Here is a 25,392-nt window from a genome sequence, read left to right on the forward strand (position 1 = left end):
AAATACACTCATGAAAAGTATGCCATTTAAGGTCAACAAGCATTTACTGCTATGCACAATGATAGGATCTGAGGATGCACTGGGGGGTAAGAAAAGGACCCATTTGCCTTCATGAAATGAGTGTGAGAGAAGGGGACAGATGAGCATTAACTAATACATAATTGCACAAATAATTATACTTGACCTTCCATGTGAATGCCATATCCATAGATGCAGTCAACCTTAGACTGAAAATATTCAGAGAAAAAATTTTGTTTTTATGAAACATATCCAGCCTTTTTTCCTCATTATTGTTGATTTGTACTAGGCATTATCAGTTAATGTAAAGACTTCTGAAAGTATACAAAAGGATGCAGATAATTTATATACAAGTACTGTAGTATCTTGTAGAAGAGACAAATACTTGTAGCTCTACAGATTTGGGTATCTTCAGTGAGTGGGACTCGGTGAGGGCTTAAGATTAATTCCCAGAGGATTTTGAGGAATGATTATCCTTTTTATTGTAGAAAGTACTTCAAAAGGAGGAAAAGAGATCAGGTGCTGTATGATTCAGTAACCAAAGGTCATAACCTGGTCTGGGGCTCTGGGCAAGGTCCTTTTAAAAATACAACTTGGACAGCTGAGAGGGATAGGAGCTTGGATTTTAAAATAGGGGGTGCTGGGTTAGGTTTATTCATTGTGACAAACAGACTAATAGAATTTATTAATGTTAAAGAAAGGTGTTGAGCGGTACCTGGGAATTATTAGTATTTTTATGTAAAATATTAATAAATAAATAAACTGATGATTAACATGTAAAACAAATAAAAAGTAGCAGTTTGGCTGAACCCTGGAGGATGAATAAGAATTATAGGTAAAAGGAACAGGGTCAGGTTCAAGCACTTGAATGAAAGTTATTGTGGACAGTTATCTAGGCTGTTTCATTTTCTCACGAATATATGCAATGGTGAATGTCCGTAAATTATGTCATCTTGGCAAATCCCTAGACTTTTTCCTTGGCCGTTATTCCCCAAACAATTCCACTTAAGTAGAATTACACTGTATTAGGTATTGTAAGCAATTTAGAGATGGTTTTAAGAACATAAGAAATATACACAGATGACATACAAATATTATGCTGTTTTACATAAAAAACTTAAATATCCATAGATTTGGGTATTCAGAGATGGATCTTGGAGTCAGTCTCCCCTGAAGCAACTGTAGTTAATCCTAACAGTGTGATTTTTGGTGAACACCTGCTTTTGCTGTGTGTTGCGATTTCAGAACTGAGGAAGAGTAGGCAGGCACTGTGAGCATGTGTAACTCGCCTCCCATAAAAACCATGGACTGTCAGGCTCAAAGAGCTTCCCTGGTTAACAACACACTACCAAGAATTGTCATACAGCATTTTTGGAGGAACAAAAAGTCTGTATTAAAGGATATTGTTATATTACATTTGGCCCTAGGCTACTTCCATATATTGTGAACTGTAACTAACTTAATATGTAAACAAACTACAAAGTAGCTGGAGAGTATATTCTTGTGACAAGTCAGTGAGTTTCGGCCAATGATAGCAGGCCAGCTTTCAGCTAAGCACAGGTTGAAAACTACCAAAATAAGTCCAAATAAAGCAAATGCTGAACTATTACCAATCAGGGTGCTTCTGAATGTCTCTTTCATTGTCTGGGTATAGATATTTCCTGTCCACCTGGACCTCTCTACACCGTCGTTGGTCCTAAGTACTATCTAGTTCATGAAACTTTATTTTCTGTGCTTGATTAAACCGTAATAAATTTACCTTTAAGGTTTTTTTTTTTTTCTCTTCTGAAAAGACTGGTGTCACAAGTGGAATCCAAGTTAGATTTCCAGGGACCTTTAGAAGCACTGGGTGCTTAATTAATATTAATATCTCTGATGCTTTAAGTACCTTTGTTTTCAGAATTTTATTTTAAAGAAATTTATGAGGTATAGTAAGTTTGCTTTGGCAAACTTACTAAAAATCATTTATAGGGTCAAGTTACAACAACATTTGAAATAAGCTCTATTTAATTTTCCTAAAAACAGAAAAGATAAATATTACATACATGTTTAACTTAACCATTTTCTTAAATTTACAAAATAATTTTGTGTAAAATGCTAGTTTCTAAGAAAATTTGTGAAAGGATATTTAAAATTATAAAGCAAGTATAAAGTTCTTTACAGTAAAATCCAAGATACAGTTTTATACATGTAGAAAATTTATCAAAACACACCAATAGATTATAAATATATTTGACAAGCTGACATAGAAAGTACTTTAGAGTTTGTTTAGTTCAACCACCAAAGATGTGAAATGCTTGATGAGATCCAACCTGTAAGGCTAACACACATGATGATTTCCTCCACCTAGATAGGGATCATTTATCTAAAAATTAAAACAAAATCTAAAATAGTGTGATCAGTTTTCTTCATAAAGATTCTTTTATAAGTTCGGCTAATCTCTGGAAAGCCTAAGATAGAAAAGAGATAAGAATTGGTAAAATTAGGATCTCTTTTGTAAATGTCATAACTTTAAAAATTCAAACAGAATACCCATCTGAGATTGAGAGAAGGCAATGAAAACTCAAGATATCACTGGTTTTATCTGGGCAAGAGGCTATCAATATTTAATAAAATACGCAGATTTCTTTTGCTGTTAGAGAAGTCTTAGTCTATATTATTCAAACACATTATAATTTCATATAACCTCTTACCTGCATATGCATTCCACATTTTTTAACTATCCCACTCTACTCAGATATAACATCAGAGAGAACTTATGCAAAGCATATTAAATGACATGAGAAAGCAAGTTAACAAAAGACACACAAATATGTGCATCTCCCAGGGTAAGCTCTTCTTCAGGGCTAAAGTCATGGCTTAATTTATTTGTCAGTTCCTCGTTTGGATTTCCAGACACACAGCTCTTAGCATCTTGCTTCTTTTCATCCTGCTCTGTTAATGAAAACTAGACTTCACTGATTTACCCTCCCCAATACTATTTTCTTCAGAGAAACAGAGTGATGACTATCATGAATCTGTCCTTTTTCCTAACTCCATGAAGAAAGAGTAAGGTTCTTCTCATGATACATTGATAACCTGCCAACACTGCTCCGTAGGTTCTGAAAGTTATTCATGAAGACAGCAAACTTGAACTCCAACTTAGTCTTGTTTGTACCAATCTAGTCACAGAGTGAAAGAGATCTTTAATGTTAGTTGATGATTGGCTAATGTTAAATGAGTTTTTCAGAGACCTAAGAAGACATTAAGCTGTGTTTTAATTTATGAGGTAGGCAATCACACCCAACCAGAATTGCCAGTTACACTGTGAAGAGAATACACTACTCACCACATCCATCTGTTCTGGGGAAACTACGGAGAAGGAAGCTCTCAGGTAAGGGCTGGGAGCAGAGCTGTTGGAGTAGAAACCATTTCCTGGAACCAGTAACACCTAAGGGAGTTGGCAAATAAGTGCTGTACCATGAAAGAAAAACTAGAAAAATGCAGCAAACCTAATCTTAGAGAAAGGAAGGCTATTTTAAATTTAAAAATATTCAAAGAGGGGCCAGCACAATGGCTCAGTTGGCTAATCCTTCGTCTCCACGTGCAAGGATCTCATATGGGTGCCAGGCTATGTCATGCCTGTTCTGTTTTCTGTCTAGCATCCTGTTTTTAGCCTGGGAGGGCAGTGGAGGATGTCCCAAAGTCTTGGGTCCTGGACCTGTGTGGAACACCTGGAAGAAGCTCCTGGCTCCTGGCTTTGGATTGGCTCAGGCGTGGCTGTTACATCATTTGGCAAGTGAGGCAGTAGATGGAATATATTTCTGTCTCTCTGCTTCCCATAAATCTGCCTTTCCAATAAAAATAAATCTTTTTAAAAAATAGTCAAAGAAATCTCAGTAGAAGAATAAAACACTCTTCTAAAAGTTGGATATGTTAATGCACAGGAAGAGAAAAAAACTCCAAATCTAGGTTTAATGTGTAAAGCCAGCTGATTAAGGAAACAAAAATAAGCATAAATATAAATCAAACTTTCATCTAACTAGAATAGTAATAGTTCAAACAATTAAGCACCATTTTTAAATGGCCAAAGTTGAAAATGATTTTGAAGCTGAAAACTGAAAGACAGGTACCAGGTAAAAAGTGGAGATGAACATTTTAGCAAAATACTTAGAGGAAAGGCACTGAGATTGGAAGAGAATTAGTGTGTCCCAAGAATTGAAACGGTAAAAAGAAATCTAACACAGAAAGTGAAGCACTAAAACTGTTAGAAATTATGTAAGATAGAGTGGTGAGAACTATTTCTAAAAATTATTTACACAAGTTGAACTTCATGTATTTCATAAATACAGATTTAGAAGCCTAGTGATACTTCCTATGCCCTCTCTCCCTTCTGCTTGCATTCCCACTCTTTCTCCTTTTTTTTTTTTTTACTTTTACAATGACATACTCTCAGTTTATTTTATAATCATTGGCTTACCCCTCCACTAGGTAAATAATTTAATAAATAGTAGGTAGAAAAATACACTGTTCCTTAGGAATATTGATGAGGGCTGTCAGCAATGATCAAATCTCAAAATGTCATTTTACCCATACACATTATTGTTTACATGCTAGAGTTTAGTTACTGCAAATCAGGGAAACATGATATTTTTCTTTCTTGGAATAGGCTTATTTCACACAGCATAATGGTTTCCAGTTGCATCTGTTTGTTGCCAGGGACAGGATTTCATTTTTTTGGCTGAGTAGTATTCTGTAGTCTGTGTGTATGTCTGTCTATCTGTCTACATATCACATTTCCTTAACCAGTCATCCATTGATGGACATCTGTGTTGATTTCATGTTTTAGTTATTGTGAATTGCACTGCAACAAAAGGGGTACAGCTACCTCTTTGATATGCTTTTGATATGTTTTTTAATTTCTTTTGGGTAAATTCCTAGAAATAGAATTAGTCACATGGTAGAACTATTTTCAGATTTCTGAGAAATTTCCATACATTCCCATCAACAGATTTGGGTAGATTTCCCACACAACATCCTCATTGTCATTTCTTTTTTGATTTTTGGATGATAGCCATTCTAACTGAGATGAGGTGAAACCTCCTTGTGGTTTTCATTTGCATTTGCCTGATGGCTTGTGATACTGAGTATTCTTTTAAATGTCTGCTAGCCATTTGAATGTCATCCTTTGAAAAATGCTTGTTCAAGTCCTTTGCCCATTATTGAACTGAACTCATTGTTTTGTTGTTATTGAGTTTCTGGAACTCTTTATAGAATCTGGATATTAATTGTTTATCAGTGCATTGATTGCAATTATTTTCTCCTGCTCTGTTAGTTGTCTGTTCCACTTTGTTGAAGGTTTGATTTGCAGTGCTGTGGCTTCTTAGGTTGATGTAATCTCATTTTTTTTTTTGTAATGAAGGGCACAGTGACACACCTGGATCTGGGAGCTGGAAGATGAGTTTGTCCAATTCACTGGTTTACTCTAAATGCTTGCAACAGTTGGGACTGTGCTGGATGAAGCTGGAAAGCAAATTCAGGTCAGCCATGTAGTAGGCTGAGCAACAAAGCAATGCTTTCTCCCTTGGTTCACACTCTTAGGAAGCTAGAATCAAGAGACAGAGCTGGGAATCCAACCCAGGCCAGCTCTTCCCACTCGTTTCCTTAACCTAGCTTCTTTCTTGTCATGAATGACAGCTTGAACAAATTCTGTGTTCTGTCCATAAAAACCTTCCCATGAATGAACCACAGCACTGTTTCCTTGTTGTAGCAATCATGGATCAATGCAGTGAAGGTTAAAATGTAATAATAAATAGCCAGGGTCCCTGATAATCTATTGTATTAAGTTTTTGAGACTTTGGGATTTTATCTTTCATAGCAGCTGGTATTAAATAAGATAATTTTAGCCTTTTTTGTTATTTTAATCATAGTATTCAAAAACATGTAATGAGCATTTGTGGTGACATAATATGAATTGATTACTGGTTGCTATCATAAGATGAATTGATGGAAATGAGTTGGAACATTCTTGAAAGGATTTCAAGACAAAAGATATGTCCCTTCATTCTGGTGAACAAGAAAACGAAAGTTACTATTTCTGTCAGTATGTAGTGGAAGAATGTCAGTATGTGAGGAAGAAAAGAAAAAAGAGTATCTCCTTACAAGCTGACCAAAATCTGGGCTGAAGTAGCAGGATACACTTCAAAATAATGCAGAAAAGGTAAAGGAAGAAGCAGCAGGACAGAGAGAATAAAAAACAATGGCTGAAAAATCTGTAGTAAAACATGAAGACTACATTCTTACCCCTGCCAGTTAGCCCAGAGATATAGATTGTGACTTACGGAATGATTTTGATGATAACGGCATTGATAAAAAAGCAAAACATCAATAACTTCATTGCATAGAACTGTGAGTGTGAGAAATGAAATTCTTTATTGATTATCTACTATGTGTTGTTATTAAGATTAGAATGAAAACAGCCTGATTTCTACCCTCAAGTCAGATGAGTCTGAAAGATAATGACCTTTCCAAGGGTTGTTATGATTTTTAATAAGTTAACATTGGTAAAGTATGAAGACTAGTAATAAATGTTTAATAAGTTTTAGCCACTAGTATTTGAAATGGAGGACATTTCCCCAATAATTGAAAAGATACACTCATAGCAGGGAATTTGAAGAATGCTTAAAGGTATAATAAAAGAATTTTAAAATAGTTCATTAGTACATTATCATCCATCCATTTCAAATACTAATAGTAAATACTTCCTGAGCCTTAGTCTGTGTGCTACATATTAATTCATTAACTCATCGAAGGATTTCCAATGAGAGGGATTCTTCTTACTTTATCTTATAGATGAAGCACTGGGAGACTGACCCCAGGCCACAAGGATGGAGCTGGGATTCAAACTCAAGACTTTCCCCTTCAGTGCGTGCTCTTAACCTAAGCTATGCAGCAGTTACCAAAAAAAAAAAAAAAAAAAAAAAAGGGCTGTATTTCAATTCATTTAGACTAGCTAAAGAATTAGGAAACCCAAAAAATCCACTTCAAGTTTTAACAATGAGACAATGAACTTAATACTAGAATATTCCAAGTTGGGTGGTAGGTAGCAACAATCATGTCTTTAGTTTTAGTTGAGTAAAGTGTTACTTTTTATAAATATGAATTTTCTTTGGTTCTTCTCTCCAATTATCAGTCCCAGTTTTACCTCTTTCTCAATGGCTTTTTCTTCAATCAGTTCTTTTACATCAGAAATGCCCTTAACTTTAATCCACAGAAACATTCCAGCAGTGGGAAGATGCCATTCTGCCAAACCTGCAAACAAAAGAAAATGAAAATCTTCCTAGACCATTCCTGACATCAAGTACATTGTAAAATCACCTAGGTGCAGGAATTATAAGTTAGCACTCCCAAAAATGTGATAGTACTTCAAAAAATTTTCATGGGTCTTGAAAAATTGTATTCTGAATTTATTTCAAAGTCTGCGTTGAGGGAACGGGGTGAGAGATGTAGAGGAAAGTTGAATTGTTCCTCCAAGCATATTTACAATTGCTAATCTTAGGGAGCAAGAAATCTAATGCTGCTCTTTCCTTAGTTATACTATCTAAGACAAATATTCACAGGGATGTTTCAGTTTAGTCCTTTTATTAAAAAATTAAAAACTCATTGTTTGAGCAGCATGGAAAGGGACAGAGAGAGCAGAGAGAGAGAGAGAGAGAGAGAGAGAAAGAAAGCTGAGAGAAAGAAAGCTGAGCACCTGAGCTCTGCCATCCACTGGCTCCCTCCTCAAATTCCTACAGAGACTGAGATTGGCCTAGGACAAAGTAGGTGCTGGGAACTGAATCCAGGTGTCCCACATGAGTGAGGGATGCAATCACTTGAGTTATTGTTGTGGCGAGTCAGGCTCTGCATTAGCAGGGAGATGGAGCCAGGAACTGAAACTGACAAGCAAACTCAGGCCCTCTGCCATGCTCATAGGTCGGACTCCCACCCCATTTCAGATTTAAAGTAGGATTCTTAAAGTATTTCTAGAGTTTTACCATATGTCAGTAAACTTTTTTTTTAAAGATTTATTTTTATTATTTTTTTATTGGAAAGGCGGATATACAGAGAGGAGAGACAGAGAGGAAGATCTTCCATCCGATGATTCACTCCCCAAGTGAGTGCAACGGGCCAATACTATGCCGATCCAAAGCCAGGAGCCTCTTCCGGGTCTCCTACGCGGGTGCAGGGTCCCAAAGCTTTGGGCCGTCCTCGACTGCTTTCCCAGGCCACAGGCAGGGAGCTGGAAGGGAAGCGGGGCTGCTGGGATTAGAACCGGCGCCCATATGGGATCCCGGGCGTGCAAGGCGAGGACCTTAACCACTGTGCCACCGCGCCGGGCCCAGTAAACTTTGTTATGTATATAACAGTTCAGATGTCCAATGGGTTACTTTTTTAATCAGCATATAATTATGAAAAAAGCGCTTAAAATTTAAGAATTTCAGATTTGCTTTCATGTTTCACTGAGTATAATAATAGAAAAATCAAGAAGAAAATAGAACTGTTGTTAATCATTATCATGTTGCAAAAGAACTTGCTGTTGGTGAAAATTTTTAAGAGTTGTTTTTGTTGTTGTTGTTATTGGAAAGGGAGATTTATAGAGAGAAGCAGAGACAGAGACAAAGATCTTCCATCTGCTAGTTCGTTCCCAAAGTGGCTGCAATGATGAGAGTTGAACTGATCCGAAGCCTGGAGCCAAGAGCTTCTTCTGGGTCTCCCACATGCAAGTGCAGGGTCCCAAGGCTTTGGGCCATCCTCTTCTGCTTTCCCAGGCCACAAGCAGGGAGCTGGATGGGAAGTGGGGCTGCTGGGACAGAAACTGGTGCCCATATGGGATCCTGGCACATGGAAAATGAGGATTTAGCTATTGAGCTATCGTGCCAGGCATGAAAGCTTTTTCTTTAGCTCTACCATACAAAGTGGTAGGGCAGAATTTTAATCAAAGGGTAACCTTAATTTATAAAGATTTTATAGGGAATTGGATATTACAAAAGTAATTGATACTTTGATATGCCTATATTCAAACTGAAGATGTTTTTAGTGATAAACAAGGGTATTAAAAAGTTTATGGGTGGGCCTAGCTAAATCCTTGCCTTGTATGCACTGGGACCCCATATGGGCACTGGTTCAAGTCCTGGCTGCTCTACTTTCCATCCATCCAGCTCCCTGCTTGTGGCCTGGGAAAGCAGTAGAGGACGGCCCAAAGCCTTGGGACCCTGCGCCCGTGTGGGAGACCTGGAAGAAGCTCCGCGCTCTTTGGATCAGCTCAGCTTTGGCAGTTTTGAACATCTGAGGAGTGAAACAAATGATGGAAGAATTGTCTGTCTCTCCTGTTTGTAAATCTTTCCGATAAAAATAAATACATATGTTTAAATTTTATAGAAAGAAGAAATAAAAAGTAAGTATATTTTGTTGCAAAAAAAAAGTTTGAAATCCACAAATAGTTTTTTCAAAAAATATGCACTTTTTCATGTATATTTGAAGGTCCCTCATGGATTTTGCACCAAAATAAACTCAAATTTTATTTCTATTTTTTCAGAACTTTTTCAAATATCTGATAATTAAAGCCATTTAATTATTCTAACTTCCATTAAAAAAAATAAAGATAGAGGCTGGTGCTGCAGCATTACAGGTAAAGTCACTGCCTATAATTGTCAACATCTTACATAGGTGCCAGTTCAAGACCCAGCCACTCCACTTCCAATCCACCTCCCTGCTAATGGCCGGGAAAAATAGTGGAAAATGGGCCTAAGTGTTTGGGTTCCTGCTACACATGTGGGAGACATGGAAGAAGCTCCTGGAATTTGGCTGCAGATGGTTCCAGCTCTGGTCATCGTGGCCTTTTTTGGGGACTGAACCAACAGAGGAAAGCTCTTTCTGCATCTCTCCTTTCCTCCTTCCTCTCTCTGGAGCTGTGCCTTTCAAGTAAAATAAATAAATCTTCAAAAAATGTAAACTTTGCAATATTAGGAAAAGATAACATTGAAAAATTAAGTGATATTAACAATTAGAAGAAAATGTGTTGAAAGCTCTCCTAAGATAATATCTCTGAAAAATTTTCAAAAACTTTATGGAAATCACATATTTTGAAAAAATTTATGGACTTCCAAAAAGTTGTTGTATCAAAATACATTTATCTTTTAATTCCATTTTTTTAACTTTTTGAAGCCCCTATATTTATATCGCTTAACTAGAAATGGAATATGTTGTTTGATATTTTCTCTTCTATCTGTGGCAAATTCTGAAATGATGCAAACATTTTTGAATGTTTAAGACATTATTTATTTTAATAAGTTATTGCTGTTTGATTTTTGGATTTTTCTTTTAAATCACAAATTCTAGGCAGCAGGTGAGTAGAGACAGGTTACCCTGTGCCAGCATTTATAGAGAGTCACTTGCATGATCACTGAGAGGATAACATTTCCTGGGAAAAATATCCTTGAACTGTTGCTCTGCTTCCACCAGGGTGGTTAAGAATCTATGTGCTAGGCCCGGCGGCGTGGCCTAGTGGCTAAAGTCCTTGCCTTGAACAGGCTGGGATCCCATATCGGCGCCGGTCCTAGTCCCAGCAGCTCCACTTCCCATCCAGCTCCCTGCTTGTGGCTTGGGAAAGCAGTGGAGGATGGCCCAAAGCCTTGGGACCCTGCACCCACATGGGAGAACTGGAGGAGGTTCCTGGTTCCCGGCTTCGGATTGGCGCAGTACCGGCCGTTGCAGTCACTTGGGGAGTGAATCATCGGATGGAAGATCTTCCTCTCTGTCTCTCCTCCTCTCTGTATATCTGACTTTGTAATAAAAAAATAAAATAAATCTTTAAAAAAAAAAAGAATCTATGTGCTGGGCCTGGTACAGTAGCCTTGTGGCTAAAATCCTTGTCTTGCACGCACTGGGGTCCCATATGGGTATTGGTTCGTGTCCTGGTGGCCCTACTTCCCATCTAGCTCCCTGCTCATGACCTGGAAAAGCAGTAGAGGGTAGCCCAAAGCCTTGGAACCCTGTACCTGTGTGGGAGTACAGACCCAGAAGAAGCTCCTGGCTTCTAGCTCAGATCAGTGCAGCTCTGGCCATTGTAGCCACTTGGACAGTGAATCAGTGGATGGAAGATATTCCTCTCTTTTTCTCCTCCTCTCTGTATATCTGAGTTTGCAATATAAAAATCAATAAATCTTAAAAAAAAGAATCCGTGTGTACCCTCTACTTTCGCAGGGGTGGCGCATGTGTGGTCCACTCACCGCTTAGCCACTTGTCTGCAGCTGCCAGTGCTGCATCCCTCTGGTTCCTATAGAAATGAACAACCCTATAAAAAGAACGCAGCAGAAAGGATGTGTTCAGAAAGGCACTGGGCTCCAGGCTGTGTGAACTTGCTGTCTATCTTGATTAAGAATACAGAGCATTTCTGTTTTAAGTCTGTGTGGTGATAAACTGGTTTGCCATTGTGTTTTCTCCTTTATTGTGGGATAACTACACTTGATCTTAGCCAAAAGGCCAAGAAGCAATATTGTGGGATAACTAAACAAATGAAAATGAAGAGAACAAAGTCTACTTTTTCTTTTTTTTTTTATAAAATCTGTTTCTGAGTAAATAATGGAACAAAAAAGTAGCAAGAATTATTTTTTGTGTTTAATTTTCTAAAGTAATGACCCTTACAGTTTATTATTAAATAAAATGTTTGTAAGTATGATTGTTTACCTTCTAAATCAGCTGAATATGTTAATGGTAACCTGGTAGGGAATTTCAGATTACCTTAGATGTAGAAGCATTCTGCTTTCAAAAGATAGCTTGTGTACTCCTAACAAGATTTTCCAGGTAGAGATCTAATAAAATGCATATATGTTTGATTTCTAACAAATGGTTGCTAGTGTCTGTCTTAGATACTTAAGGTAAAACAATGAATCAGTATTCTGGGTACACTGTCCTTTATCTACTAGATTACTGTTTTGTCTACAATTTAGAAATGTTTTAATACCTGTCTATGTGAGCTAGGAAACCATCTTGTCCCCACTGGTGTAGAAGCTGGTATATCATAAGCTAAAAGAAATAATAATAAATGTTATGGTTTTTCCTCTGAGGTATTTTTTGCCAAGCAAAAGAACAAGTTAGTCTTCATTACATGTAAGCCAGTAAAAAGATCTAACTTGTACCTGCCTTTTATAGTAAGTTAGAGTTATAATAAGTGTTAATTGATAAGAATCACAGAATAGTAAGAATAACAACTATTTTATATAGTACTTGTTAAGTGTCAGGCCCTACTATAATCCACTGGCTATATTTTGATTAATTTAACCTTAATAAGAATCTAACTTTATAGGCTATTTCTGTCTTACTGATGATGAATTGAGCACAAAGGTAAATTTCCTTGTGGTCATACAGCCAGGATTCAAAGTCAAACTTTCAAAGCAGATAAACGTTGTTAACTACCAGACTATCCATCTTCTCTAAATATATATGGTATATGGATAAACACAGGGAGTGCATTTGGAGATTTACTCTTTAAAAATAGAAGTTCTAGAAGTTACAGATAATGAAGTTTTGTTGGTAATGTATATAAAAAAACCTGAAAAAGTTCCGAACTTTAAAAGCATGCAGATATATGTGCTTACTTTTATGTGCCAAACTAATGTCTTAAGTGACACAAACATTTCTATTAATACTGAATCTTGTATGGCTTTTAATTAAAAAGATTATTTATTTGAATTTTGTTTGTAAAACAGAGCAGGAGAGAGACAGTCAGCAGTAGGAGAAGCAGGATAAAGAAGGCAAGGTAGAGGGAGGTGGAGGGGGACAGGGAGGGAAGGAGAGAGAAGAAAGGAGAAGGAGAGGAAGAATGTTTTATGCCAAACTCTACTTTTTATTCAGATTTTTTTTAAAAAAATGTCTATTTACTAAACTGCACTTACCTGTGTAAAAGTGCTGGTGTGCAATGATGACACTTGGGTGTGTAAAACAACTCTTTCTATCAAGGGCTTGGGGCCAGTTATAAACCCCACTCTCAATCTACACACACACACACACACAAAGAAAAAAGGAACATTACTAATGCCATATTAATAACTGATACATATCATCTGATTGATTTCCTTAGGAAGAGTGTGGTGGCCTGGGGACAAACAGATCTAGGAAGCTGAAACATTCTGGTACAACCACTTCAACCATAAATGTAAGTGTATGTGTAGTTTAAAAATATAATGCAAGTCTGATCAAGAGCTTCCAGATGTGCTTCTTCATGTGTGACACCACAACCTTGATCAGTCCCTACGTTTAGATGAGTGGCCAAGCATCTTTGGCTAGGGAGATGACTAAAGAAAAGGTCTATATTCATATTAATAATCAAACTGGCATTTTCAGGCAAGAGGATGAAAAACAATTTACATGAAAAGAATTTTTTGGGATTGGATATTGAGGCAGAGTCTACTTAGATATGTTTCAGTTTAGCTATATGGACCTTACCCAGAGGAGAGGACTTTTGAGAAAGAATCGGCTCTGATGACGCGCCCGTCAACATCCATGGATAGAAACGTTGGTGCCCAGGGCTTAAAAAAATAAAATAAAAGTGTTGGTTTGGGATTAGGGAATCCTCAAACAGGTCTTCCTTGTCCCAACAGTGGAAAACCAGGATTAACAGATTTAGAGGCAAAGGTTAAGAACAACAGTAAGAGAGTCAGTAGCATTTAGAGTTGTAAAGAGAAAGAATTCAGATCTCTACACCTAATAGAAAAATGAAAAAATGGGGATAGAGAAATTTAGTCAGCATGAAATATTGATAGCTGTGTTTACAGGTAAAAATAGGAAAAGGGCTTATCCTGGAGTGTAATAGATTGGCAGAATAATGTTTTGCAAACTATAGAAAAGCAGAGAATTTCTCTTTTCAGTAGACTTAAATCAGGGATTGGGAGAGGAAGGAAGGAAATCTCAGAATATATTCCCTGTAGCAGTGTGAACAAATGGAGAATTTTATTGGATTTGGGTGACTCCAGCACTGGTGGTCTGTACCACTCCTGTGTCTATTAGAAAACAGTCATCATGACAAGCAGTCTATGTATATGGGGAGAATGAATCTAAATTCGCATTGCACTTCAGGTAAGAGCTAGGACATTACAGAGGTGTCATAACTGTTGCCTACTGTCTGTGTCCATAACAGACATCACTGATTGAACACAGCTCTTTCTGTCTTGCACATTTATTCTTCTCAGCCATCATTCTAAGTCAGTCCCTATCGAGAGAGTGAAGTTGACATCCAGAGGAGCCCAACTCAGGATCTGTGGTTGAAGAGTACCAGTCTAGCTCCACTTACCCAGATGCACGGCACAGACAACGAGCTACTACTTCCAATGTAAGTGATTTTTGGAAAGAGGAACATATTATCAGAAATGAAAAGTACTAACTGTATGACAAACCTGGAAGACTAAGGTTCTTGCAGTTGAAATATATTACATTTAATTTCAATGCCAAATTGGATTAGCTCAATTTAGCAGCTAAATCCATTATCAAACACAGTAAAGCAAGTTAAAACAACTTATGTTCTAATAGTGAAACATGCCCACCTCATTACTTACCTTGTTAAACTGGAGAAAATAGTAAGGATCATCTTCTATTATGAGAAAGTCATATTTTCTTCCAAGCTAAAAGATTAAGGTAGTGTATTTACTTTAAAGGATTTCCAAAATTATTTGGAATTTTATGTATTTATTCATTTAAGAAACTACTGAATGCCTATTGTTGCAGAAGTCGGGGTAAAGACATGAAAAAGGCACTATTAAGATTCTTGTTCTAATGGAAACCTCATTCTTGTGGGAAAGAACAGAGAATAAGGATAATAAACAAAAGTACCATTAGGGGTGGGCATTTGATTTGGTGACTAAATTGCTGCTTGGGATGCTGCAGCCTGTATCAAACTCTAGGTTCTGCTTGGAATTTCAGCTTTCTGTGCATGCACACCCTGGCAGGCAGGAGGTAATGGCTTTAGTAGTTGTGTCCCTGCCACCTTTGCAGCACTTGAGCTGAGTTCCTGGTTCCTGGATTTGCCCTGGCCCAATCCTGGGTGTTGTGGGCATTTGGGGCAGTGATCCAGCAGATAAGGGATCTCTGTAACTCTGTCTACTTTTCAAATAAACAAACAACAAATATATTAGATGGAGAGGGTTGTTTATATGCTTAGCAGAGAACTATATTGGTCAATTTGAGACAGAAACAGGATAGTTACTTTGGTTAACCATTGAGCAGTCCTTTCTGACAGGAGCTCAGGGAGTCAGCTGTACAAGTATCAAGGAAGATTCTGCACTGAAGGATAAGTGAGAACAAAGGTGGGAGCAAAAAGCTTGGCAGACATAAAGAATAAGAGGCCAGCATGGCCACAGCCAGAAGAATTACAACATTTGTAAATTCTTTTTAATGTCAAAGAATGTAAAAGACAGAATCCTGTCAGAGCTGAGGTTGTGACATGCAGTGGGATAGGGTCATTCTTGGCTGTTATGTGAAGAATGACTGGTGGGAGCCCAGGTGTGAAATCGACTGCATGCCAGGAGGAAGTTCTTGTAGAGGTTCTGTATTGTTAGTGGGAAAGGAAGTTGGAAGGTGGAGTTGTTATGGTAGCAGAGAAAAATGGATGGGTTCAGATAAACTCAGTGGTGGGTTGTACAGGATAGACTGAATGGGGGAAGGAGAGAAAGGAAGAAGATTGGGGGTAGCAGTTCATGGTCATGTTAGTTGTGGGGATGAAACATGGGAATGGCTGTGGATAAGATGCTTGGGAAGATCAGGAGTTGTAGTTTGGCCACATTGAGTCTGAATGCCTATTTGACATCACATCAGAGGTGTCTAGTAGACAGTTGGATACTTAAGCCTGGAGTTCCAGGAAGAACATGGGACAGGATGGGAGTCGTCATCCACAGAATGGGACTGAGCAAGGAACAGGATGAGACTTCTTGGCGAAGTGTGTAATGGAGTAGGGAAGAGAACTCCAAACCAGCCATATCTAACAATAGGAGAGTTATCTTGAAATTTATATTTTCTAAGCACAAGAAACTGCTGAAAAGTTCTCTTTGATTCAACTGCATAGGATTAAAATTTTCCCTTTAACATTGTTTTTGGACTTATTCTAAAGAGCTCTTTGGAGTAAAATGTTATGGAGAACTGTCAGGTGCATTAAGGAGACTCCACAAAAGTCAAATTTCTCTTAGTTTTCAAAGATTTCTGTATAGCTCAATAAATTCTTGATGCTTAAAAATATTTGTAGCTAAAAGTTAAGCTCTTTATATACTTAAAAGAAAATATACAAAACAGAGGAATAGCTTCTTATTTTAGACAGTTCTTAGTAACCTGAAATGACAAACTGTAGGAACCTGAGAGCCAAGTAAACAACTCAAAAATAAAACAATAAAAATCAAATGAGGTCATATATTAAATAATTTCATAACATTTGACATCAGGACAAAAATAATTATTCTTTTATACTAAAACACCAATTGAGAGAAAAGAGAGAGCATGCATATTTAACAAAAGAAAATAGTAACTTATTGCATCCTAATTTATTGGTCCTTGGCATTCATGACTTCCAGTTATTCAAAATTATCTTCCTTGGAAATAATAAGTAAGGGAATTTGCCAAGTGTTCTTCCAAGTGACCGGTAAGTAGCAGCAACATAACCATTTCACCCATTTCTTGCAAATACCTCATAGATTTCCTTTTTGCGTTCGCCTGTTAATGAGTTTCCAGTAGGGTTGTTGCCATTTGGGACAGTGTAAAGCAACTTGGGAGTGTTCTTCTTAGGATTCTTTGCATCTTCTGGTTTCCATTGGGAAAGGATTTCTTTGAGGGAGGCTGGAATCATCCCATATTCATCACTGGCAACATTAATAATGTTGCACCCCAGGGGTAGCAGCTGTTGAGCACAGAAGGAAAGTCAGAATTAGGCAAGAGCATGTATAAGTGTCATTAGGTTTTGGTTTAATACTAAGTAAGTGATTACTGCTGATCCCCTGAAACCTAGAAAGCTAATCTCACAGCTAAATCCCAGAGCACAAAGTTGTTGATTTTCACTCTGTGGTTTTTCTGGTGTGGTTTCCATGATTGTTCAAAAATAATTCCTGTTCTAGGATGGGCATGGTGGCATAGCAGACAAAGCAGTTGCTTGTAATGCTAGCATCCCATATGGATGCCAGTTGTGCTCTCTTAGCTCCAGTTCCCACACAGATTCCTGCTAATCGCCTGGGAAAAGCAGTAGAACATCACTCAGGTGCTTGGGCCCTTGCCGTTCATATGGGAGACCTGGAGGAACCTTCTGGCTTCTGGTTCCTGGCTTTGTCTTGGCCCAGAACTGGTTATTGGGGATATATAGGGGAGTCAACCAGCAGATGAACCCATTACCTGCTCCTTAACTGACATTCAATTATACAAATAGATTTCAGAAAAAAAAGGACTATACTTTCTTGCCCCATTTATTAAAAGTTAATTAATTTGTCTTAAAGGTAGAGTGACAGAAACATAGAGATCTTTTATCCATTGATTAAATACCAACAACAGCTAGGTTTTGATTGCCTGAAACTAGGTTCCAGGAACCATGTCTCTTACATAGATAACATAAACCCAAGTACCTGGGCCATCATCAGCTGTTTCTTAGGTGCACAGCATGAAGCTGGATCAGGAGTAGCTGGGACTAGAACTAGGCACCAGATATTTGATGGGGATGCCCAAGTGTCAGCTGTTTCTGACATTCCTCACACTGCCCTCCTATCCCCTTACATTGGGTGTGTCTATGTATTCTTACTCTGCGTGAAGAACTGTGAAAAGAACTCTCATATTTCCAGATGTAGGAGTTTTTTTCAGAGCAGAATTTTAAAATCCAGCTTGTATCTGGCTCTCTGTGCCTCTTTTCCCTCTGCTGTGAGATGGGTAGTGTTTCCTGGTAATTCTCCTTCTGTGACCTAGGGTTGCAAGTGAAGATGCCATGGAGCCACATGGTCTTGTGGTGGCATGTAGAGAAAAAGACAGGAAGCTCTGCAGCAGGCAGCTACTGAGACGTTGGGGTCCTTTGTTCCACAGCGGATCTAGTCCTTTGAATGGAATTACCTTTATTGAGATAATTGGCTCTGGTTTATAAACTGTGAACTCTGAGCTTGTGTGGTGAAGTTCAGCATTTCATGTCCCCTGTTAGTCAGGGAGACTGAAGGTTACAAAGACCTTACCTCAGGTCACAGTCATTTTTCCCCAAGTTCTACTTTTTAAGTTCCATCAACTTAAGGACATGGGACAAATAAATCTTAATCATCTGTCATGTGACTTTTATATACTTGAGAGAAATTCTGTGTCTGTTAAATCTTTTTAACTGCAATCCCTAAACCATTCATCGTGCGCCGCAGTTTCCATTTCTGTTCATTCTGCTCACATTTCTCTGAATGTGCTCACTTGTGAACACTTGTGTCCTAAAGCAGAGAGCTCCAAAGAAATCTGATTGCCACTGGTGTGTTACGATCAGTGCACAGCACACTAGGATATCAGATTTCTCATTCTGCATACTACTATTCTCTTGACTTAAACTTGAGATTTCAAAAACAATTGGTGGTCAACCCTGTCTAGTTAGTATCCATTTTCCTTACTGAGTGCCTGGATTTTTTTTTCTTTAAGATTTATTTATTTTTATTGCAAAGTCAGATATACAGAGAGGAGGAGATACAGAGAGGAAGATCTTCCATCTGATGATGCACTCCCCCAGTGACTGCAACAGTCTGTGCTGCATGGGTGCAACTTTTCAAGGCTTTGAGCCATCCTTGACTGCTTTCCCAGGCCACAAGCAGGGAGCTGGATGGGAAGTGGAGCTGCCAGGAGTAGAACCAGTGCCCATAAGGGATCCTGGTGTGTTCAAGGCGAGGACTTTAGTCACTAGGCCACACTGCCCTGGGCCCGAGTGCTGGATTCTTGTCCTGAGTGGGCTACCAAGTTTCATGTACCTCTGGTCATGGTTCAAGTTGTTGTGTCCCACTCCCATGGGAGAACAGGGTTGCGTTCCTGGCTTCCTGCTTCAGCCTTACCTGTTTAGGTTGTAGACATCTAAGGAGGTAACTAGTGAATGGGGGTTTTATGTCTATTTTCCCCTTTGTGTTTTTGCCTCTTAAAGAAAAAGCATAAAGAAGATGGAATATTTACTATATTTTAAATATATATCATTTAAGATTTTGTTTCATACTTGAGAGAAGCCACTTTATTTTTCAGTGGACAGATGCTTCTATAGGGGCAATATTTTCTTCTTTCCTTATAGTGAGAGTGGTATTATTTGAAGTAGCATGTACTTACAGCTTGAAGTGTTCCTGAATAAACAGGTTCATTCACGAGAATATTATCCCCAGGGTTAATGATCATTTCAAATGCCTAAGAAAAAAAGCGTGGGTTAGGTGGGACAATACAATTTCCATTCTCAGAACCCCCTTTGGAAGCCTGGGTTGAAGGCTTTCTGGAGTAGAGACATCAAGTCTCTGCTTCTATAGTGAGACAGTAGTCACTGACAATACATGCACACATGGGCATCGCCGAGCCCCAACACAACTTCATTTACTCAGAAAATTACAAAAATGCTGGATTCAACTTTCAAGTCATTGTCTGCCAGTCTCTAGAGTCAGGAGAGCATGAAAATAACTGTTGTGGCTCCTAAAATTCATTTAATGTTTTATTGCTTCTTTGAAAATATATTAAATATCCTCTGTGATACTTAATATCAAGGTACTGTGCAAAATACTGTGGTCCTCACTCTCTTGGAGCTACCAGTCCACTGGGAAAGTTAGCAACTGATCAAATAATTACCCAAGCAAGAATATTAGTATGAGCGGTAGAGAGTGTGATTAAGTACAGAGGTTTAAAGTTCCAACAGTTCATCGCAGGAGGCACTGGGCAGTCAGGAAGTTCAGAAAAGGCTTCCTTGAGTGAGTGATGAGCTAGTGTCAGGGGAGGCAACAGGTACATTTTGAGCAGCTGGAAAAAAGATTTGGGATCTAAGGGAGTGCAAAGTGGAGATTAAATGAGACTGGAAAGCTGTGGGCTGAAAGTCCCCCATGTTAGGCATTTCAGTCAATAAAGCTGAGTAGTAATTTTAATAAAGGATAGGGAGAGAAGAGTCATGTGATCAGACATGCATTTTAAAGGAATCAATCTGGCATTCATCCTATGAAGAGTCTGGGAAATTTTTAGGATTGTTTGGGAAATTATTGCTTCAGTTTTAAGACAGCTGAAGGTAGTAGTAAGTGTTGTAGTGGAATTAAGCAGAATAGCTGGGGATGTACAGGAAATAAAACCCAGCAGAACATGATCATGGACCATGTGTTAGTGAGGAAGAAGAAGTCTTAGAAGTGGCTCCTAGATTTCTAATTGTGGAACTATAGGTGATGGCAATGGTGCCCTTCACTGAAATACCGGAAACAGGTTTTCCATATCTGAGTGAGATGACGAAGGAGCCATTTTGGCTTAGGTACCTTTGAAATAATAATGGTTTCAGAAAGCAGGACAACCTGATGTGGAAGGAGCTTGGCATTTACTAGCATTTAGAGATCACCAGTATGTGAATGGATGTACCAAGGCATGGGTAGATCCTGGAGTGATGGTCAAGGACTGTGGCTTGGTGTTCAAGTAGTGGAGAGTACTTCAAACAGGCAAGAGAAGGCTGGAAAAGAGACCACCGGGTGCAGAGATAGCCAGAGGAGAATGTTTAGAGAGGACACAGCGGCTGAAAGTGTCATAGATACTCAGGGTCAAGGACAACCAGGTTAGACAAGTCAGGACATTTTAAGGACATTAGACACATACAATAAACGTTTCCAGTGTAAATCACAGTTGTCTATTATCTGGCACAAAATACTCCTCTTTCCCCTTCTGATCATCACAATTCCCATTTAAGGCCTCACTTTCTATCACTTTAACAACCTGCATCTTACGACAAACAGGAGCACTGTAATCAATTGGGATAGATTGGTTTTTGTTCCCCAATTTGATCCATAATGTTCAATTTATGGATTTATTAAAATGAACTTTTGGCATATTACAACAGTTTCTTCTGACTCAGGCTTTGTAGTATATCTGGGGAGAAAGAAATCACCGCAGTGCAAGAGCATTTTCAACAGATCAAACAAAACCTATCCATAAATTGTCTATGTGGGATAGTGCTATGTAAATGTCAAATGCCCTAAATTAAAAGAGGTAGCTGTTTTATCATGAGGGCATTGTTTAATAGACGCTGATAGAAACACAGAATCCTGAAAGAACATCTGTGCCAGAAAAAATAATGACTACGTTCCTGTTAAGGCTCTGTAATAAGCATGTCATATTGATTGAATTATTGATGCATTTGGTTATTTATGCTGTCTTCCCTCTTTGATATCACTGCTGTTGTGACTTATAAAATAAACTTGAAATAAGACTGAAAAAACCAGTCCATATAATCACAAATGATTTCCTTCAAGCAAAGACCCAACCATTTTACTTTTCCTAATAATGGGGGAAAAAAGGATTTTTTTCAGTTTTGGAAAATCTTTAAAAATATTTTTAAGAATAGAATCTATCATTCTCTAGTAATTTAATTAAAATTCATTTGTGGAAATGAGATTGGCTTTCATATTTTCATTAAAAAACAGAAAGAAAGTCATATTTTAGTCCAGGTGTGGAATGAATACAAAGAATCTTGCTTCCTCTTCATCTTCAGACTCCCTGCTTGTAATTCTAGGTGCTGCAGTGAAACACACACATTTTATTCTTCCTATAGATTGCCTTGTCCTTTCACTCTTACCTTGCAAAGCCCATCCTGGCAGCCAGATGTGACACAGATGTCCATCTGTCCCCGATCGGGTGGGTAGTTGAGGGTGGGAGGATTATGTAATTTAACTTGCAGTTGTTTTAGCCAGGACAGAAGTTCTGGAATTCTAAAGCATAAAATGTACTTTTAATCTTTTAGTAGTAAAAAATCCCAGTAATGGTAGACATAAAATAAATGATAGTTTTATGACAAGCATTTTAAATATGTGATTTAAAAGGCCTCAAATACTTTCAGTATTAATATTCCCAATTAAATTATTATTATCTATCTGAGAGGCAGAGATACACAAAGAGGAACACACCCACAAGGGAGGGGAAAGAGAGAGAACTCCCAATCTGCTGTTGTTCTATTTCCCAAAAACTGGCAATGAGTGGGCCTGGGTCAGGTGAAGCCAGGAGCCCAGGAAAACTCCAACTAGGTCTCCCTGTGTAAAGCAGGGACTGAACCACTGGAGCTGTGCCCTGCTGTGCAGGGGGCCCGTCTGCAGGCACCCACAATCAGGTATAGAGCCAGGACTCCAACCTGAGCACTCTGTTATGGGACACAGGTGTCTCAATCACTAGGCCAAACATCTACTCCAATATTCCCAGTTAAAGATAACATAAATCCCTGAGCCTAAGCAACTGCACAATGAAAAATAAAAATTAACAAAAAAAAGGTAACAATTGATTTGGAGATGAGGAAATTCACATTGTCAATCATTTAATCAATGAGCAGAGGGTTGAATCTATGTCTTATTTCAAAGCTTCAAGTCTTGCTTTACGCTAGAGAATCACTGCTTAATTGATTCTTTGTTCTGCTTCAGAATGCTGTAGGCTACCTAGAGTTCAGGCGCAATAAAGTTCTTTGTAGCATAGAAAGAAAAGCCAAGCATGTATTTCTTGCCTATAATTCATGTGTCTATATATTATCTCAATGTGTTTTTCAGTCATACAAAATAGATTTAAGTTAACTATAATTTATTTGCCCTCAAGAAATATTTACCATTCAAAGACTTGGTAACTAAGGTTTTAAGATATGTATTTCTGCTTACCTTGAAATAATTAAAGACAGCTGAGTTTATGAGAGCAATGCATTTGCATATGTGTCTACTTAAAAATTGTGTGAAGTTGGTAGAAAATTGATCAGCAACATGAAATTGCTGCTTCCTGTGTCCTTCCTTCTAAAAAGCTTCTGTACCTCACTGACTCCTCATTTTTTAAATTCAGCTTAAATAGCACTTCCTTCCAGAAGCTATCTTTCACTCAGTTATACAAGATGAATAAGCAGTCACTGGGGAGCTTCAGCCAATTAATATCCCTTTTAAAATTGTTTATCATTTTCTATCTACCTGAAACACAGAGAGATAAGAAAGAAAAGAAAGAGTGGGAGGGAAAGAAAGGAATCTTCTATCTGCTGGTCTACTCCCCAAAGGCCTACAATAACCAGGGCTGGACCAGGCTGAATCCAGGAGCCCCAAACGCCATCTGGGTCCCCCAGCTGGGTGGCAGGCACTGGAGTACTTGGGCCCTCACTGGTTGTCTCCCAGGATGCATGGGCAGGCGGCTGGACTGGCAGCAGGGCAGCAGGGAGTTGAAGCAGCACTCTGACTCGGGGTGCCCAGGTCCTAGCGGAGTACTCAACCACTGTACCACAGTGTTACCCTGTATCTTTTTTGCTTTTAAACATTCCTTGAAAACTCTCTCTTCAAACCTTTCTAATCATTGGACACCAGATGAAAGAGCTCTAAGTCACCTTATCAGTATGTCTGACTGTTGTTCATGAAAATAGCCCAAGAAGCTTTTCTATCGAGAACCTACCCAGCACTTTGAGAATACTGAAGTGCTCTGTTCATCGTCTCTTCTTCAAATCGGATGGTGATTCCATCTTCTGCAGTGATAACAGCACTCTTGAAGGGGAACACACTTGGATTTGGGTATCCAGGAGCCAAGGAGATGAGTGATTTTGGTGCCCTGCCCAATATTTCAGCTGCAATTAATAAAGAAGTTCTTTGAGAATTTAATAAACACGGACAAACACTACATAGAAAGTTCAATGATCGATATGATGAACAGTGCTACTGTCTGTTGGTGTCCCCCAAACCCACATCTTGAAACCTAATGCCTAGTGTGAGAAGCTGAAGCGGTGGGGCTTGAGGTGGGCTCTGCCTTCAGGAGTGGGACTAATATCCTTAAGAGGGCCGAGAGTACGCATGTGCCATCCTGCCCTGTGACTCCATGTGTCCCCTTTGCCACAAGGGGACACAGCTATGAAGCTCCACCTGTATGGAACATGGGCCCACCAGGCATGGGGTGTGCTTGCTCCTTGACCTGGGGCTTCCCAACTTCCAGAACTGTAGGAAACAAATTCCTGTAGTTTCCAAATTGACCACTTACTCTATTTCGATACAGGAGCCCCAAAGAGAATAATGATACTAGTCTAAAATAAATGCAGAATACGTCTTGACCTGCCACTCTGGTGTATGGACTTAAGGGGGATGATTGAGGAGTAACCGCGGGAAGCAGGGAAGTGCCTCAAGAACAGCCTCTGAGTAGCTCTGCCCTGCCTGTGAAGCCTCACCCCTTATGCTACCATTGTCCTGGTCCTCCTGACCCCCCACACATCTGCACCCAGCTTTCAAGGAAGAACCTATTTGACAACAGTGCTTCCCACGCACTCCCCAGCACCTGTCCCTCCCTCACTGCAGCTCCAGTTCCACCTGGCACAGAAACACTAGAGCCGGCCCAGCGCTGCAGCAAGCACAATGTGAGCCCAAGGCTGCAGGGACTGCCTAGGTCCCTTCTGTTTGCCTAGAGCGCTTAGTGAGCAAAGTCCCATCCCTGCTGGCCCTGCGTCTCACCCATGACTCTGATGGGAGAAGGCCTTCTGGCCAAGCTCGTGGCCGTGAGAAACCGTGCGTAATTCATGCCTGGGGACAGCAAAGCAGCGAGCTCCGGCTTGAGTTGTGTACGAATGGAAAACAGAGTTCCTGGGTCAAAGTCCTGTGTATCAGTTCTCACTCCAGCAACGCTGCCACAGCTGCTCCCTGTAGTTTCCGCACAGTACTCTGCTATTAAATTGGCCTGGAGCCGCAAAGTTGGCCTGCGGAGGAAGAGTCCTAGCGGTCGCTCAACTAGACGCCAATTCGCTGCGCCCCTTCCCACCCAGCGCTCGGCCTATGGCCGCGAGTTCCGCCCATCTCGTCCCGGGTCATCGCCCTAGTTGCGCAGGGCAAGGGAGTGAGGGCTGGCCTCGCGGAACTAGCAGTTTTGGGTTAGTGCCTGGATTAACTCTTAGTCCAACACGGTTTTGACCTTGTTCCGCGAGTAGCCACAACATAGCGTCCAGATTGACTCTGGCGCTGGTGTGAGATTTTGCAGGGGAGCTGCTGGAGGCGCCCGGAAACTCACCCAATCCCGATCCTCGAGTACCATCTGGCGGTCTTTTTGGTCCGTTACAGCAGCTCCCTAAACGGCTCAAAGCCTGGCGCTGTCCTATCTGGGAACCTCACCTGTGGCGATGCAGACTGAACATTTTACAAGCTGAGACCCATTCATCGCTGGGCCATTGTTTCATCTTTCCTTAATAAA

At 39.3% G+C, this 25,392-nt stretch overlaps 1 protein-coding gene across 2 annotated transcripts; it reads right to left on the reverse strand.

Annotated features, from left to right (window-relative positions):
• Positions 1–1,380: 1,380 nt before the first annotated feature.
• AADAT (aminoadipate aminotransferase) lies at positions 1,381–24,960 on the reverse strand. 2 transcript variants are annotated; one of them, XM_040965988.1, is made up of 13 exons: positions 24,663–24,960; positions 23,623–23,791; positions 21,797–21,929; positions 19,321–19,395; positions 16,703–16,912; positions 14,589–14,654; positions 13,483–13,565; positions 12,933–13,029; positions 12,002–12,063; positions 11,268–11,332; positions 7,202–7,308; positions 3,347–3,448; positions 1,381–2,468 (listed from the first exon to the last, which is right to left on the reverse strand). In XM_040965988.1, exons 1-13 carry the CDS (start codon positions 24,727–24,729, stop codon positions 2,427–2,429), a joined length of 1,278 nt encoding a protein of 425 aa, XP_040821922.1. In that variant the 5' UTR covers positions 24,730–24,960; the 3' UTR covers positions 1,381–2,426. The 2 variants fall into 2 exon arrangements, with proteins under 2 accessions (XP_040821922.1, XP_040821923.1); XM_040965989.1 differs by having other exon boundaries at positions 24,651–24,912.
• Positions 24,961–25,392: the final 432 nt, after the last annotated feature.

The sequence above is a fragment of the Ochotona curzoniae genome, unplaced genomic scaffold (genome assembly GCF_017591425.1).
Source record: "Ochotona curzoniae isolate NIBS_2020 unplaced genomic scaffold, NIBS_Ocur_1.0 scaffold_4505, whole genome shotgun sequence".
Lineage (NCBI taxonomy): Eukaryota > Metazoa > Chordata > Mammalia > Lagomorpha > Ochotonidae > Ochotona > Ochotona curzoniae.